The sequence below is a fragment of the Gobius niger genome (assembly GCF_951799975.1).
Source record: "Gobius niger genome assembly, chromosome: 8".
NCBI classification, from domain to species: domain Eukaryota; kingdom Metazoa; phylum Chordata; class Actinopteri; order Gobiiformes; family Gobiidae; genus Gobius; species Gobius niger.
Genome location: NC_136859.1, coordinates 24,540,281 through 24,558,919, shown reverse-complemented (window position 1 = coordinate 24,558,919; position 18,639 = coordinate 24,540,281). Strand labels below are relative to the sequence as shown.

At 41.6% G+C, this 18,639-nt stretch overlaps 1 protein-coding gene across 1 annotated transcript in view; it reads left to right on the top strand.

Moving 5' to 3' along the window:
* Window positions 1-3,719: 3,719 nt before the first annotated feature.
* LOC306966605 (TGF-beta receptor type-2-like) overlaps window positions 3,720-18,639 on the top strand; it is a 39,419-nt gene continuing 24,499 nt past the window's right edge. The window contains exons 1-3 of the mRNA XM_079561404.1: window positions 3,720-4,047; window positions 15,209-15,353; window positions 15,584-15,777. Coding sequence (XP_079417530.1) covers window positions 3,963-4,047; window positions 15,209-15,353; window positions 15,584-15,777 — 424 coding nt within the window. The 5' untranslated portion in view covers window positions 3,720-3,962. The remainder of the gene's footprint in view (window positions 4,048-15,208; window positions 15,354-15,583; window positions 15,778-18,639) is intronic.

Below are 18,639 nucleotides of genomic sequence, written 5' to 3'. Positions count from 1 at the left end.
GGTGCCAAGTTGAGTTTATTTGTAGTTGTCGTCAGTTACGCCGAACACAGCAATGTGACCAGAAACATAAAAGGGTTTCAGGTTATTGAAAATAGCAGGTCATAACTACCATGGTCAAGACAATGTCCCCTCTATCCCATGACCTGTTTGGACCTGTTTGATCATGTGACTCCCAAACTTCGCTCACTCACTCTCCAACTCTGTCACTCACCGCTCACCCCTCGGAAGTGATACAAGCTGAAACAAGAGTCAGGGAACCAGTGTGTCACCTCTGCACTGACAAAGAGCGGATTAAATATGGTATAGCCAAGGCCGTGGAAACCCAGGGTGCTGAGGGGCTGCAGCACCCCTTGGTAGATACAGTTAGTTAATTGGAGGCAATATTAATGAATAGGAAATAAATAAACCCAGCAATTTTGTCCTTGAGCACCAATTAACTAAAATATGTTCCCATAGCTCTCGGTATAGCACAGAAAACAAAACAAAAGACGATAGAAATGTCAAACACAAAACTGTTTGGAGTATGGTGGAGCAGTAAACAAACAGAAGAAACTATCATTTTCTAGTCAACTGCCACAGTGTCACAATTCATTTATAAAGGAATTACTGTGGATGCAGCAAAATTCTCAAACAAACAAAAACTTCCAAATCATGTACAACACGAGTAACTTTGGTGTCTGTAGGTGCTACTTTAAGTGCCAATGTCATTGACACGATGTGAGAAAAATGCATTTTGAGGAAACTGTATCACGGAGCAATAATTACACGCATTATTGTGAACTTTAGGCAATTATTTATTTCTGAGTGAAAGGATGTTAAAGGTACACCGCGTAGTATTTTGGACAATGCTGTTGCTATCAGTGCAAAACCTTCTCCCAATGACCAGCTCCACACAGAAAATGCTATTACTGCAGTGGGTAATCAAAGAATGGATTTTGGATAAGAACTCAACTTGTTCTGCTGACTTTACTCGACATCTCCATAGCAACGAGCTGGAGACGTACCCACTCCCGGTAAAGTTATAGTCACGTCGTAGGACTGCTGAGCTGCTTACAGCAAAAGCACATGTTTGTTTGTACATTTGTGAGGCCTTTTTTCATTGATGAAAATATCTGTCATAAAACAAATGCTTGTATTTCAATTTTATTTTTTGGGTAAAATTCTACACGGTGTGTCTTTAAGGGAGCCCCGGATCTGAGTTTCGTCTGCAGGGTCTCCCCTTAATCTACTACCTCTGCACCGGTGTTGTTGCACAAACCTTCAAATCAACCTTTGCGCTGATCCTGTGGGTCATTACACCACATGACTGTGAAAGGAGGCATGTTGGCCGGCTCCATCACACTGGCTGTTTGTCCGTTTATCCAAGTCTCCTCTTTATGAAAGTGTAAAAGCATCGCTGCAGCCCAGATCTGGCAGCGGCAGCAGCCTTGATGTTTGCGCAAGCACTGAGCTGTTTACTGTGGAGAATTACTGTATTTGGAGAAGTAATTGCTCACACACGGCCATGTCTCTGCATATTTCGGATTTGCATTTGGGGGTGGCAATAATAGGAGTAAGGGTGCTAGTCCCTGTTATCTGGCAGTGATTAGTTTATATGGCATGAAGGCTGTAGCACGTTTTTCCCAGACCTTTGGGCAATAGATTCCCAACTCGAATCTCTTCTGGCTCTCACCTCCTTTCACACTGCAATGTCCATAATAAAAGAATAGTAATGGTGTTAGACAGAGTTGTATAGGCTAGCAGAGATGGTAGAGCAGAGATGATCCAGCATTTCTTTTTCTATTACATCTTTAAGCATGTGTCTCCTGTCTGTCAAAATAAAAGGTTTTAAGGCAATTCCTGAAAAAAATCTACTTTCGAAATGACCTTATTTCTGTGGTGAAATACTATTTTGTTCTTACAGCTTTTCAAAGAACCTACAAGCTGGTGGTGTTTCCATGCTTTAAGGGAACCTCTCATTGACTAACACAAATTTCCTGGAGGCTAACCCAAAACCACAACATAATGCTGCAGACCAACTCCACTCAGGACTCTGACTCCACTTAAGACACAGAGAGGCGGTTGTAGCTCCAGTTATTCAAGCGCATTACACTTTGTGCCATTGCATTACCGTTTGTTTTCTTGTAGAGATGTCCATTTATCCTAATCTTTTTTGGTTGTGTGTTTTACCACTTATCACAAGCAGGGATTATGAAATGCATTAAGTGTTTTTGCAATGGGACACAATGGGGTGACAGTGGCGCCGTTGGTAGAGCGGGTCGTCTCATGATCAGAATGTCAGGGGTTGAATCCCGCCTCCTGAAGATGCACGCTGTCGTTGTGTCCTTGGGCAGGACGCTTCACCCGCCTTGCCTACAAGGTACATTGATGTGTGGATGAGAGTGTGAATGTGGATCCTTGCTGTGAAGCGCTTTGAGTGCCTAATGTAGGTGGAAAAACGCAAATAAGTTGAGAACATTTTACCATTTACAATGCATTTGTGACCTTTTTGCTAATTTTAATACAATCAAATCTTTTCGATGGCTAAAAGTAGATTATATCACACAACATAGGTTATATAAACGCAGCATATGTAGACCTGTTAAAGGTGTAAAGGTGGAGCATGTCAATTTCTTTCAATCAAGTACAAACTCAACTGGTCAAAGTTAGAGAGAATAAAAGACTTACAAGCCAAACATCGTGGCCACACCGCCTTTGCTTTGCCCAATCCCGTTAGACCTGGGAAGTTAAGCAGGAAGGGCCTGGATGGGAGACCGTTTGGTAACACCAGGAAGCCTAGCGAATGTAGTGAATGAGTGAGTGGTTGGTGGTGGTCGGAGGGGCCGATGGCGCAGACTGGTTGCCTCGCTTTCGTCAGTCTACCCCAGGACAGCTGTGGCTACAGTAGTAGCTTACCACCACCGAGTATGGAGTGTACGAACAGTGCAATGTAAAGCGTCTTTGAGCGTCCAGAAAAGAGAAAAGATAAAACCAATGCATTATGATTATTATTATTATTAAATAGAATTTCACCAGTGTTGAGCTGTGATTGGCTATTATGTCATGTACTGAATGTAGTAAGTATTAAAGGGACTATACAGAGTTTTAAAAAAATGGTAAAATTATCTCATTTCCTCCCCCAAAATGTTCCAACAATGTCCTAAGGTGTAGAATGAGCCCAGACCTGTTCACCACAACTTGCATCTAGCCCCTTTAATAACATGATACTGCCCTGTTTTGCCTGATAGTGTTGTGAGCTGCATACCACTTAATGTGCTGGATAAAAAAGGCCCAAACCATAGTCCTTAATCAATGTTTTCCAATGTTGTGGTGCATACAAACAAACAAAAACAAAAAACTTATCTAGGCTTTACGTTACACCAGCACATGCCATAAGGATTCTGCCAGCTGGTGCCATGTTATTAGTTTTATTTTTCTGACAAATGACATTAATGACAATATCATATTCCACTTAATGGATATTTGAACAATACCCTAATAGCCTGCCACTAGGCCTATTTTGTATTAGATTTTACTTTTTCTTGTACAATTCCACCACAACAAAGTGATAGAACTTTACCGCATTTGACATCTTAAATATTAACTTTCAGACTCTGTCCTTCTCCCACACGAGAGCTGCCAAGTCTCTTGAAGTTGGTGCGTAAAAACACACGCCCCCACAGCGTCACGAAGACACACACACACCAAACCAGCCCACTGAGAGCGCGCGAGCTCCCGGGTCCTCCTCCCTCCTCCGGTTTCCTGTCACTGTATATACAACGGTCTGTGTCTATGGATGTCTCCGCAGTGCCTGTCCAGCTGCTGAGCGGTGTGGAGCGGAGACCGGAGCGCACGCCAGGGGACAACAACAACAACAACAACAACAACAACAACAACACATCTTCCCTTTGGACTTTACGAGCTGAGAAAACTTCACCAACACAGCAGCTGAATGCGAAGATTTGTGCGAAGGATTGAGAAATATGGAGCCACAGCGCTGTTCGCTCTCCGTGCGAGGAGCTATGTCTTTCCTCTTGCTGACCTCGCTGCTGGAGCATGGGAGCGCCGGTAAGACCTCCGAAACTTTAGCAGACCTTCATCTTCGCCGAGTCACACTTCTTGCTACCTTCGCGCGGCGCTAGCTTGATTGAGAATCAAAGGCGACGTCCGCCGTGCGTAAAAAATGCGTTGGAAACTTTGCCCTCGCAGCGTTACGCACGGATCTGTGGAGCAGCAAGGCGCAACAGGTGACTCACTCAGGCGCTGATGCAGAGTTCAAGTATGTGCGCGCCTCCGAGAGTACACACACTGTAGTGGTCTGTCGGAAGTCTGTGCAGCACAGGTGAATGGCCAGGGGATAGCAGAGGGTTTTCTAGGTCTTACTGCGTGTCACAACAACACCTGGAAACGTGCTCCAGACCAAAAGTGTCAGCCTTTGGAGTCCTTCTTTAGTGGCTGTACCGTATGGTCATTTGTTGTATGGTCTTCTTTCTGAGTGATGGTCTGTCCAATAGGCTAACTGTTTGGATTTTGCACAAGCATAAATAGTTTATGTTGCCTCGATTACTTCAAGAGCTTTATTAGGCTGTACTGCACCACTATAATGATACTGAGATACACAATGATACTGAGGGATGATAATATTAAGAATTTATTTATGTTCAAATCACAGCTCTAATGCTTTCAACCCATTTATCACGGATCTAATTGACATTCCATCGTGAAGCACTTGGATGTTTCATGGTGTTGCACATTTTCAATATTGAATAGTAATAATCCATCCATCCCCTCCTCTTAAAAATGATCGTATATGTATAACAAACTATTATGAACATCTAATTACTTCATTAGCTTTATTGGCTAATCCTCCGCACACTGCACTCTTTAGGCGTAACTTTACACCTCCCTTGTTTTAGCTCATGCCGATACCCAGCCTCCCCCCCCCCCCCCCTCCTCTTGCCCTCTTGCCCCTGTGCCGGCGGCCTGTTCCTGCCCTGCCAGCTCCCACTACTCGGCAAAAGCTATTTTCAACCTGGAAACCCCACATACCAGCAGGACTGTGTGGTCCCACTACATTGTACCAATCACAAATAGACATCGGACAGCACATGCACGGACATGCTCTTGACTTCACATACGAACCTCCACCCACTGGCCCACATGCCCCCCCTGCCGCCGCCCTCAAAAACCCAAGCTCTCCACTCTCTCCTCACACTTGTTTCAAAAGTGCTGATAGTAAACAAGTGCTGACTTTTTGGTTTCAGTACTTCTACTTAAGCGCGCTGTTTTTTATTCCGACTGTTATGATAGCACTGGCTCGCTTGCTTCTCACATGCAGCCCCCGGAGCAGCTTGACATCAGGCTTATCCAAACAGCACGTCTTTTCTCTCTTTGTTTGCTTTGAATTGAAGTCGATAACCATCCGCTCGGTGGGACGTCCCAGGAAGGCTCCCTCTTCCTTCCTCTTCTAGGGAATCTCGTTGTGGAGAGGGGTGCTGAAGTGACTGAGCGTATCTCAAGTCGGGTGGACCGTGTGTGTCGGGGGGGGTTTGATGACTGCTCGAAAGTTAAAATCCACACAATATTGCTCTGCATTTTGAACGGTTCTTTTACTTCTCTTACAATGCATCCATAAATCTCCTGTCCTCCTATCCTTGATTTCCTTTAAGCATAACTTCTACAATTATTCTCCTATCTTCTCTAAAAATGATCTTCATCTCTCTAAATCTGTAACAAAATTCCTTACTCATCAATAACATCTTCAGCTTCCTCCAGAGTGATCTCATAACTTTCCCCACATTTTAGATTATTATATAAAAATTTTACATCAATAACTTATTTGCAATGTTGATGAAAGTGAGCTTGAAATGTGTTTACTAAATTTAGCAGATTCACTGGTACAATGACATTTATGGTAAACTTGTAGAACACTATTGCCACTGTTGGTTTTCTTTCCACAGTGCAACTCCCAATGTTCATTATGTATTTTTGGAATCTTTTTCCAAACACTGGTTCTGATCTAAATACTGTCATCATGTGGGTAAATGAACAGGAAGTGGTTTACAGAACGTGCGTACATTTACACTGTTCGATCACTGATCATTTTTTGTGTGACACCAAACCTTTTACGTTGAAGACCCTCCCTGGCAAAACTCCCTTAAATGTTTCAGCACAAAAATGCCGCGCTTCAGGGTTCTTGGCGGTTGTTCATTTGCAACGATTTGGCCTTCTAGCGGTTCTGTAGCTTATGTTGTGGAGTAAATAAATTGGATACATCGATTTCAATGACGAATGCAAGCCTGTATTTTGAAATTGTCCTTGATAGTCGACTGTTTAGTTTTCAGAATCGCAGTTCTCTAAAGCGAACCACTTAGTACTTCTCTAAGTGCCTATATTACCATGACTGGATTCTTGACCATATTAGTCCTTTTCTCTTGGCCTGACTCCATCTCCTCTCGTTTGCTTTGAATTGCTCACTTGAAGCGTTCAGGAGGCGGGATGAAGGCGGAGGTGCCGGAGGGAACTTGAGAAAGCTAGTGGGAATGTAGCAAGAGACGCAGATAAACACAGAGGAATGAAGGGATTATGTCCAAGTCGAATTAGGACGGAGTTTGGGAAGAGACTGGAGGTGCAGGATAACTTTCAGGAGCAGAGGGGAGAGGCCAGTGTCCTGCTGGGCCAGTTATGTGCTGCTGAACTGTCTTTTGCCAGTTGTCTTCCCTCATTAGGGTGATGTGTTTGTGCTATGGGTATGGTGGGGTAGGTGGGCGAGTTAAAAAAAACATAAGAACTTTCATTATTCTAACTGTATAGCCTACCTGAAGAGAAAACTGCGATGGTGCACTGAGAAAGAGGATGAAAAGCTTCAAATGGTCAGAGTAGAGTATGTCAGCATCATGGCATCAGAGCAACATGATCTATACGCCTTTAAATTTTTCGACATGTGTGGCTAGAAAAGAATCATAACAAGTCCAGTTTGCTGTTTGCCAGAAGCCACATGGGGGATTCAGCAAACATGTGCAAACAGGACTTCTTATGGTTTACTTTTAAAAATGGCTAATAGTTGTCCTGTGTACAGTTTCCCCCGCCTGAGCTGTAGCTCTCTGCAGTTCATCCAGGGTCATCATAGGCTTCGTCTTCTCTTCAGATTTTACTCATAAAAAAAGTTCAAAATCATTTTCACTTTCACTCCCTTTCACGTAAAATTTCCACTAAAAATATTTATGTGTGGACCAAAATGTCAAAGTTAAAAGGGTACGGATACTATTTCCACCCACTTTACCTCTATTACTAATAGCAATAATAGCTTGAGTGAGTCTTATTCTCTGCCCATATTTGACAATTAGAAAAAACAATGTAGAAATTTCTTTGTTGTGTTAGCAAAAGTAAAAGTACTTTGAAAACCCATCCACGATCCTGTCAAAAGCCTCATGAACCAAGTTTGACAAAATATTGAAAGAATGAGGTGTGTCATGTTTTCAAAGTCACACATCGCATGCACGGTGTTATGGCCTGGAAACGTAAAACCTCTGTACCCCCTGGGAGGCACAGGAAATGTCGAAATGTAGCAGCGGTTCTCAGCGAAACTTGTGTTGAAACTCATTTTCCCATGATGCTCGGCACACCTGAAACTACACCATGAAACCCTAGCTACTGTTTCGCTGACCCTGACCCCAGCCTCACTCTGCGTGGCGCACATATTTGCAGTTCTTTTTTGAGACATTTGAACACCTCAGAGCTGTCTTTCCAGTGTAGCCGTGATAAATGGTCTCGAAGTTCCTGTGTGAGTTTTTCATAGATGAGAAAAAGTGGTGAGAAGGTATTTCAGAAGATGGGTTGTCAGCAGCTTTCAAGACGGTATGCATCAGTCTTCTTGACAAGAGCCCCACGATGTATTTGCATTGGAGCTAAATAAACAGGCAGAGTGCGCTTTAGATTTCTGTCTCTGCTAATGATCACCTAAGCATCATCGAACGCATAGGTTTGTACTTTTATGTTGATCATTAGTGATTTTGATATTGAAGAAAATGAAAGTTTTTTTTTTGGGTAGACTGTGCAGAGTATTCGAAATAATAAGCAACATCTATCATCAATTCAAAATGTTTCTTCAGCATGTTGTATGTAAATTTGTTTCCGTTTGTCCAAAAAGGGGGAATTATTGGTAACACAAGGCTGAGGAACAATAAACAGGTTTTGTTTTTTTATGTGAGGTTGGTTGGGTTTGCCAAAATCAATCATGGGGTCAGTAAAGGAAAAGAGTTTGGATGATTCGGGCTCTTTCTTGAAACAGATGGACCTGAATCTGAAGCTAGTCTAAGGGGGAATACTGCATTTTCTCTTCATCGTAAGGAAAATGTGTCCCGTCAGTGGGAGCAGCCTGTTCTGTTGTACTTGCACTATGGTGTTCATCCAATCTTGAACCTGCCGTCTTTACCATTTGCATTTGTAAATAGTTGGAAAATGAGCTTTTTGTAGGAATGACGCATCGGATTTACCTTTTTGAAATTGCATGTACTACAGTGTTAGGGCCCCCAAACTGATAGATCAATGAGAGAATGCTGTGTGGGGGGAAAAAAATGCCTAAACGAGTCTGCTTCTGACTTCCATGCTTGTTTTGCATTGGAGCAAACGCTTTGTAAACTTAGAGTTTTATCATGCCATATCTTGTTCAGTTTTATTGTCTTAGTTAATTCTTTATTTAGCTAGATTACTAATATTAATCTGAGGAGCATAGTACCTACCTGGAGGATTAGCTTATTGCACATGTTTAAAAGTTGACTAGAGAAATCTGGAGAGAAACCTGGAAAAAAGACTGAAGTAGAACTTGCAAAATCCACACACCTTCTTCTTGTGAGGCCACTGTGCAAACCACTGTCACCCTGGTTACAGTTACAGTTTATGTCTTTGATTTTTTTTTTTTTCCTCCAGACCTGAATGTATAGGAAACCCTCTGCCTCCTGCTGCCCCACTCACACATGCACGATTGTGGTAGAATTTCTGACTCTGTCCAGACACTCAACACTTGCCGTGGAGCTAAAAGGTTAAAACTCAGATATTTATCAAGCGTCTTTATGAGCCGCCGCACCAGATGGGAGATGGCCAGTCACGGTAGCAGCACGTTTTCCTCAACAAGAGCAGCACACAGCTCTCAGCTTACGTTATGGCCCCTTCAGGAATCATCCCAAGCCTGGTTAATGACACTTCCCTCCTCCGCGCTTTCTGTGACGTACTTGGACCTCTCGTGTTTTGGTTTGTCTGTGGCTCCTACACATGAAATAACATTACAAAATGGCCCAAATGAAACATTTTAGCAGCTGTTCCAGATGTAGAAAAACACTTTTAACATTTAGTTTGTTTTAGTGTGGATGTAAATAAGGTGTTCCTAAACAGCGAGGCATGAAGTATTTGTGATAATGGGTAAAAAGAGCTTAAAGATAAAAAAAATAATAATAATATTAATTTCAGCACACAACCTTTTGACTCAAGTAAGTGCAAAAGTTGCTGCAAAAAATATAGAAGTCCACTTTAGCTCATTACTACTCCGAATAACCTTCAAACATACAGTAGTCAGCTTTTAACTCAGCACATTTTGCCCTTAACAGCGAACCGAGAAAGTTAATGTTTAAAACGGCTCTTTTCATTCAATCAAAAGGCTTCAGAAAATTGACGAGTGCCCTCTCTTCTTATCTAGGAAGACCGTTGCGTTTTTATCTGCAACAGGATTGATTTTATGGATGCTCTAGCCTCAGTCTGCTGTCAATACAATCTTTGTTAGTTAATGAGAACATGTAGGGCCAGTTAAAAAACAAGATAAAGCTGCCACAGGGTAGTACCTTCAGCAAATAGATTGTGGTTTTGGCCAGAGAACTACAGTCTTTCTGTGAAGAACCTAAATGCTCAATAGCCATGATTGGACACGCATCAGAATGAATGCTGTTTGTGAAGGATGCATCTTTCTGTATACCACAGTCGCCACTCAACATTAAGGATTTGAAGGGTTCATTCTGTCATTTGTACGGAGTTGTCTTAGCCCATCATTGATTGGCATATTCAGCTTCTAAAAAAATAATCCCCATCCTTAATGCCAAAACAAACCAGTACAGATTACGGATAACCTTTTTTTCCCTACAATGAAAACTCCAGTACGACTGAGAGCTTAAGCAAAACATGTCGCCACATTTGGTTATTCAAAAACCAAGACAACGACAACCCTCAAAACGGAAGAGTGACTAACATTTTGTTACTACTAGGCTGATAATTTACAGCGCCATGTGCACATTCTTTTCCTGTGTAGTAAGGTCAAAGCTTACAAATTACCTAACCTGGTCTTAATTTAAACACACTGGCTCAGACCCAGGTCAAAAGGTTGTGTTGTGCTCCATTACTGATGAATCACTTCTTTTAAAGACTTATCAGCGTCGCACTATTAGCGCAATAAAGATGAATTGGGCTTCTTAGCCTGGGTAACCTTATAGCCCTGTTAGTCTCGTAGATTTATCCCGTTTGTGGCTCTGCTGCCCTAAAACAGCACGGTTTACGAGGCCGTGTGGGTGTAAACGCTCGAGCTAGTTCATGCTAAACTCAACTAGACTCTGACGGTATAGAACATGTCTATGGACCGTATTTCCTGCTTCTGAGATGGAACGTAATGGGAACTTTTGCTCAAGTGCATTTTGATAATGATTTCTTTCTTAATGTGTTGGATGAAGAACTATTGTTTGTGAACTTTGCAGCTAAATGGGCATCGGTACATGTAGCAGCAGCACAATACATAAACACAGTAATAGTTCTAGTAATACAGGTAGGAGGTAGTAGTTAACAATGCTAATGGTTGTCTATGTAGGCTCTCGGTTGTACAGGAGTTGTCCATCTTCAATGAAGGTTCTTGAGTCATCTTCTGTACTCTAGTTGAAGTGTAGAACGTTTCGCCTCTCATCCAGACGGCTTCGTCAGCGGCACTAACGTTAAGCTCAGCCCGCAGACCAGATATAGACCACTGGGAGGAGTTTAGCTTTGCTAAGTACCTCCTCTCTATTAACGGCTACTCTCACTTGTGGGTAAACAACTTTGCAGTTCTCAGTCTTTAATTAGCAGTGATCAGCTGAGAGTAGGGCCATTCAGACTGAAACTCAGGTGTGAGTTAGGTCGTTAGGACTTAGAATTACCAACTCCTCCCAGTGGTCTATATCTAACTTTAGTGCCACTGATGAAGCCTTTTGGATGAGGCGACACACTTCAACCACAGAGTACAGAAGACGATTCAAGAGCCTTCATTGAAAATACTAATGGTTATAACTGTCACCGACCTACACCTGTGGCCACAGCTGCCCAAGGGGCTGGATGATGAAAAACATGCTACTAATCTGTGCCAACTGCCTGTCCCAGCACCACCAATCACTCACTCATTTAAGCAGCTCAAGGCGGGAGAAGTGTCTTGCAAGAACCGAAAGAGAGTCACTGGTCAGAGCAGGAATAGAAAAAACAACCTTACTTCTGTTAATAATTTTACCTCATATTTCAATCTCCCACCTCTGGCCCATTAAATGTCCAACTGACTTTACCAGACTATGATAGGGTTTCACATTAGCACACTGTTAAGCTCTAGTTTCTCAAAACAGAAATGGCTGGTCGTGAAAACTAATCTCCTTAGCAAAGTTTTGCAGACATGAAGCGGTGCCCATTGGCTTTTTACAAGCTCAGACGTCTGTTGTTTTGTCTATGCTGTTGGATTGGAGACTTTTTCGGAGTGTTTTCAAAGTTAGAGGGCTGCTTTCTTTATCACTGCAAATCGTTGTATCAGAGCATCTTAAAGTCCTGCGAAAGGAGTCTCTCAGTCGTCAGAGAGACATACTTAACCTTCAGTCTGTGATTTTATCTGAAAGTGGGGCGCTGATGATAGTGCAGGCTTATGGAATTAACAGGTACGGTACAGTTTGGTTTGGACCGTTGAAACAGCCTCAAGAAGGATGATGTTTATTATTAACACTCTGATGCAGTTTCCAAACAAGACTACATTATTAAAAATCACTCTTTCATTGATTCTCCTATAGTGTGTTTGTATCGTGGAAGAGATAGGGCCAAAGAACCCCCAAATGTACCTTTTCTACATCCTTGGGTGGTCAGTGAGAACCCACAGCATAACCTACTACTGTATGCCTGTCCTCCTGGGAAGTCAGTGGTTAAAAGATTCAATTTCTTATAAAGTCTCTAATTGTTGTTCTTGGACTCCCAATGCAACGAGCCCCATGTTTTCTGGAAGATGGAGTCGGTCATTATGCGCCTTAAATTGTTATCCTAGTTAGCTTATATTATGCTCTGCCCTGGTGTTACTCCATGGCTTGTACATATATCTCAAGACTTTTACAAATGTTGCTTTTTGTAAGACTTCTTCGAAAGATCACAGCGTTCATGGTAATTGTGTGATTTTTTTTGGTGTGTTTTCTCGTCAGATGTTTTGGTGAGTGGGCCCATGTTTGTCTGTGTTGCGCAGCACAAGGGGGGCCCACACACAGGGATCTGACTGCAAGCAAAAGACATTTCATTTGACATCGCCAACCAAAACACGAGCGCAAAAAAACGCTCTGAACAGAAGAAATCTATAGACGGTAAGATGGTTGTGATATGGCCTCCCCAGTCATTCGTATTGAAGTGTGTAGGAGCATTGAAACAGGACGCAGTTCAGCTCAGTCATTCAGGCTGAACCAGGGCAGCAGCTACATGACATGAAGACCTCCCACTGTCGGCTTGAACCCACATTGAGTTGATTTCACAAGCCCAGTTGACGAGGAGCATAATTTTCATGAGTCCCTCGACTTATTGTGGGTTCAAATAGGCCCATTTTGCTTTGTACATTCTATTTTAGGGCAAATGCATGTACTTTTGGGGATGATTTAACATCACACTATTCTTCCACATGCTTATTATGATATCTGAGCTGGGTAGTGGTGGTTCATTGGTAAACATGATTTTGATGTGGGAGGCAGTGTTTGCATACAGCACATAGTTTACATGGTGAAGTTAGCAGTTTTAGTCAGGCAGAAGAAAAGGAAGTGGTTTTGTTTGAGAAAGACTGAGCACGTTCTGGTTAACATGAGTCAGCGTTATAACACATAACACATTTCATACAAATATCCTACAATATTTTAAGAACTAACCTTGTCTCTAGGATTTGTCTGATTGAAAATGGGTATGGTGTGGCTTTTGAATAGAAAACAGTGGTTCTAAACTGGTGAAAAAACTTGCAGAGTTGCAGGCCTTTGCAAAAATGAATTATTGTTTAGATTTAGCCTTAGGATCAATACATCAACAGTTCTCTGCAAAGAAATACCGATATTGTGGTATGTCATGCTAAAACAGGGTCTCTGGCCAGAAAACTACCCTTGCAACTTCCCTGCCGGGTTGGAGGTGCAATACACACTAATGGAATCATAAAGAAGAAGCTAACAAGCTAACGGGCAAAGCTAGCTGCGGGCTAGCGCTACTTTAGCTGTATTTACAGCCAAGTTTGAGTGAAAAAAATCATCTCCATTGTGTCAGAGTTGTGGCAAAATGTACAATATCCCTCTCTCCCTTTGTCTTTTCTGTCAGCGTAGTATTTACTCTCATGGACAATTAATGAGAAGAAAAAAAACGCAACATGCTACGACAACTGCTGTGCCGCTTATGGCCTCTAGGGGCATGAGTTATTAGATTAATAGTATTTTTACCAACACATTTAGTGATCAATATGTGTTTGAAATGATTACACACCACTGTAAATCATTACTTTTAATTTTAATTTTTTGTGTCAATTTTCATAGTGCCGATTAGACGCATAACCCTGTAGGCCGGTGCAGTATCCACCGAAGTGTTTGAAGGGGACTGGGTTCAGAGGGACGTGTCTGGACTGGTCGGACAGCGCAGATCTGAGGACACAGATCTGAGTACGACTCCAGGAGGAGATTTTGCAGATTAAGTGTGGCTGCACGCGACACATTCAAACACATGCAATAGCTGCAAGCCATTAGTGTAACCAGATAGTATGACACTGGCGACATTTCATTCAATAACATGCACTCCAAACTGGATTGTTGTTGATTTTATTGATTTTCTTATCAAACTGTTACTGTTTATTAGAAATGCAGCAAAAATCCAAATGAACTGAATACTGATTTTCAAACATAAAGTGCAAATCTATTTCATACATCGTTGCTTTGTGAAATTGCAATCCTCCTTTTTAGGTTTGCACCATTGGTATCCAGATCTGAACCAGCGATGGCAGTATTTGTGAGCATATTTTTTAAATACAAATCTTGAAACACTAATTGATGGCAATAAACACAAGATGCTTTTTGTACATATTTATGAAAACTACCAAAAAGATGCATTATTACAAAAAAATAGAAGTCTGTGCCTGCTTAAAATATGTCACTAGCTACTCGCCAATCTGTAGATGTTGACTCACTCTCAAATGCTTTTCGTTTTTCAGTTTATAATTTTGCTTGCCATAAAATCCCAAATAAGAAATCCCTTTTTTTTTCTCTTTCTCTCTGTGATGCATGGTCCATTTTTAAAAAGAATATTTCAGGAATTTCCTTGGGAGCACTTAGCTTGAGTGGGTTTCAAAGTGTTTCAAAGTGTTTTGAAGTACAATTTTGCCGCACGCTGGCACTCTCTCCGTATTGATTTAGCTGTGGTTGTCTGGATCCGCTGTGGTTTGCGGCCTATTTTTGTGCAGCCCTCGAATTGCCTTAAGGCTCCTCTAAAGCCCATATGAGGTGGTTCGTCATACGCCCGAGCTTGAAAAAGTGTGGTGGTAGTGCTGACAGCTGTTTACTGTCGAGAGATAGCTAACGTTTTCTCAGATTCCCAACATAGTTCTCTACTCTTTGCTTTTGTCAACAGCTTCACAATAACATAGTAATGAATTGAGATGGTTTCTTTGCTATGTTTTTGCAACAAAGGGTTATTGCTCATCTAATTTCATTCATTTTCTGCAATTGTTTTCGTGTCTTCTCTTAAATTTTCCTTTCTACACCGTGCCAACCACTTGTAGCACTTTTCGTTGGTCTATACTCTTAAGAAATTCAAGTTAAATCCTAAAGAACATTCAGGGAATATACTGTATTAAGACATAGATTTACCTCGCTATTTTCAAGTTAGCATCTATTAACATATTTGTATTTTGGGCCCCAAATGTAGGTAGGAAGGCGAAGCATTTCTAAAAATCTTTTTTTTCCTTTTCTCGTAGGGATCCCACAGCTGTACCCCCTCAATGCCCTGTGTAAGTTCTGCGACACCGAGCTGTCATCGTGCAGTGGGACTGGCACATGCATGACCAACTGCTCCATCACCTCCATCTGTTCGCTCAACTCGGAGGTCTGCGTCTCTATATGGTACGTGTATAAATGATATGACTTTGATTTATTTGATATATTTTGGGGTATAAAAGATATAATTAATTTATCTCAATTCAAGAAGGCAGAATCTGAAATTGCAGAGAGACCTATAAAGTCGCATTAAAGTGAATGGGACAATTCCTTCAAGAAAACTGTTGGAGCAGAATTGAGAACTGGATGGAGGGGCTTCTATTGTTATCTTACATGTTGTCACAATCATTTGGCAGGAGGAAGAATGAGACGGGTTACTCCATCGAGACCTTGTGCCATGACCCGGCCAGGCCTCTCTATGGCGTGATGCTGGACGACTACAACAGCTCCACGTGTGTGATGAAGGAGAAAAACAGCACCAGCGGACTGGCGTATTTCTGCTCCTGCTCTGAGGATGAGGAGTGCAACGACGAGCTCCAGTTCCCGCCTGGTAAGGACAGAATCCATTTCAATTGTCAGATTTTCTTTACTGTTCAGCTGGTTTGACTGATCCGTTCAATTTGACAGAAATGAGAACTGGATGAGTTTAGAGTTATGACAAATACAGAGGGGGCAATGGTTATGGCGCCGACCAGCTCACTTAGACACTCCAGGCACAACAAGTTACAAATACTGTTGATCCACAAGAGAAATTGTGCTTTGATTATTTGTATTTGACTCTGGGTCCAAAGATGAACGTATATGCAATGTTTTAAAGTATTGCCCAATTTCTTTTCTTGAGGTAGAGTACATTTATTTGGCCACTTTAGGCATACTGTGTATTGTACACGCAAAATAAATAAATGATAACAATCTGCATCTAAATTAGAGATGCACTGATCCAACTTTTTTGCTTCCTTATAGCGATGCCGATACTGGAGGTTTGAGTATCTGCCGATATCCGATATTAACCAATACTAAGAGACTTTTGTAAAAGTAGTTACTTTGAATGAAAAAAAAAGTCATCTTTTCTCCATTGTGAGATCAATAAAGTCTCATTTTCTCTTGCAAACAAGATGTTATCAATTATAGACCCCACTATTAATTAACTGTAATGTAAAAACAATTACCATAACTGGACTTTCTACATTAAAGCTATGAGTGGCTATATAGATTACATAATATGAACAACTCACATAAATTGATCTGATCATTACAACTTGTGCATAACAAATATGTTCGAGCAGTTATTCCTTAAGAGCATTTCAGAAACTAAAATACAAACACTGATTTGATTTTATTAGGTTACTTTAGGTGATCAAGTCATAGTTTCTGTCCCAGTCTTCATTAGTTGACGTTAGCATTAGCATGTTGCCGCTAGCTTTAGCATGCTGTTGCCAGTCATGGCATTTTGCACAGCAATCGAAATTGCGTCTGCGGAGAATAAAGCTAACACAGTGATTGGATTCTCCACATCCTGCCCTTCAGAATGATATACAGCATGTATGTTTATAAAGCAGTACTAAGTAACTTGTTTACTTTAATAAATCCTTTCCGTAGTCCCTCTGGGGGTAATACAAGTGTTAATGGGATGATTGGGGGTCTTTCATCTCCCCCGGCCAGAAAACCACAATTGCAACTTCGCTGCCACCGGGAAGGAGGCACCAATACACACTAATGGAATCACAAAGAAGAAGCTAAACGGGCAGAGGTAGCTGTGGGCTAGCGCCACTTAAACATTATTTACAGCCAAGTTTGAGTGAAAAAGATGATCTCCATTGTGTAATTGGATGTACAATATCCCTCTCTCCCTTTGTTTTTTCTGTCAGCGTAGTATTTACTCTCACGGACAATTAATGAATAAAAAATTGCAACATGCTACGACACCTGCAGTGGCGCTTATGGCCTCTAGGGGCACGAGTTACTTGGTACTGTTTTAAAGTGGTTAGAGCCATAACTATTGGTTCATTATCGGATATTTTTAGCCTGATATCATATTTTTTCTGGTATCGGCCGCGATATCCTGTACCAGTATCGGATCGGTGCATTCCTGATCTAAATATAGCAGATTTTTATTGAATGCTCACATTGAAATAAGAGTGTATATCAACTAATTTCAATAGTGGTCTGCCCTGCTGCACATCCTCTGACGAAGCCGATTTGTCTGATTAATTTACATGAACATTTGGGTTGTGAGGAAGTTATTACTAAGAAAGCTAGAAACAAGTTGGTGTTCATACACACCGACTTCATCAGGTACCTCAGCTTTAAGCCATTATTCCTACTCAAGCTCTCTATCAATCATCCACCCACTTAGAGCACGTTTGGAAAGAACTGAGATGCTAGACATAAGGACGGATATTATAGAATGGTCTAATGGCACCGATATGTAACAAATGACAATGAGAGCAAGTGAAAGTGTTTCTTGTAAATGAGACGTGGCGATAAAGACGGGTTTTCCGAAGCTAATGCCGCTGAACTTTGTGTGACATCCGATCAGTTAGAGACACTATGTTGATGAACTGGTATTGTATGTGCAACTGTAATTCCCTGCTTTCCGCATGTCATTCAAGAATTACATTTCATCGAATTCCATCAGTGACAGACTAATAAGTTCCGTCTCATCCGCCCTTCAATACATTCACAGCATTTAGAAACCATGCTGTGGTTCAATACGGAAGAAAACATTTTACCATATCTCAAAGCTGACGGTTGGATTCTCGAGTATGGACAGTATTTAGCTCGTGTTTATTGTAAAATTCTAACCACATCCTTCCGCTGCACTCTTCATTGTGTTACTTTCCCCTTTTGCTCCAACCACGCAATAGAAAACTACTGTGTGCATATTTTTGGGGTCGTCAGAGGTGGAGTGGTTTTCCTTTTTAATCTAATGCTAAACGCTGTGAGTGCATTAACGTGATCGAAAACCTGTTGCATTGTCATTGAGGGGCGCCTTTTTGTGCTTACTGTCAAAGTCTTTCACTTCACAGAGAAAAGCTATTGTAATAGTGATTGTAGTAACGCCACTTCCATTCTATGCTTTAAAAGTTGCACATTTAACTTGATAGAAAGCGCTGCAACTGTAATAATCAGTATTTTTCACACAATTTTACTTTAGGACTTCTTCCACCTCTGTGCGCCTTTTCGGGTCATTTCCAAAGTTGTGGGGATTTCTGTCTGGCCACGTTTCTGTCAAAGCGGTTTTGCCGAATGCTGTCATCAAAACAGGAAGTGCATGCATCACTTAAAAAGCTCGTCAGTCCGGGGAATCCTCAGCAGGGTCACGTTCAAGCAGCTGGTTTTGAATAACTGTAGAGTAAAAGAGAGAGAGAGGAAAAAAAAAAAAGCTCTCTCTGTCTGGTGTGTAGGCCTT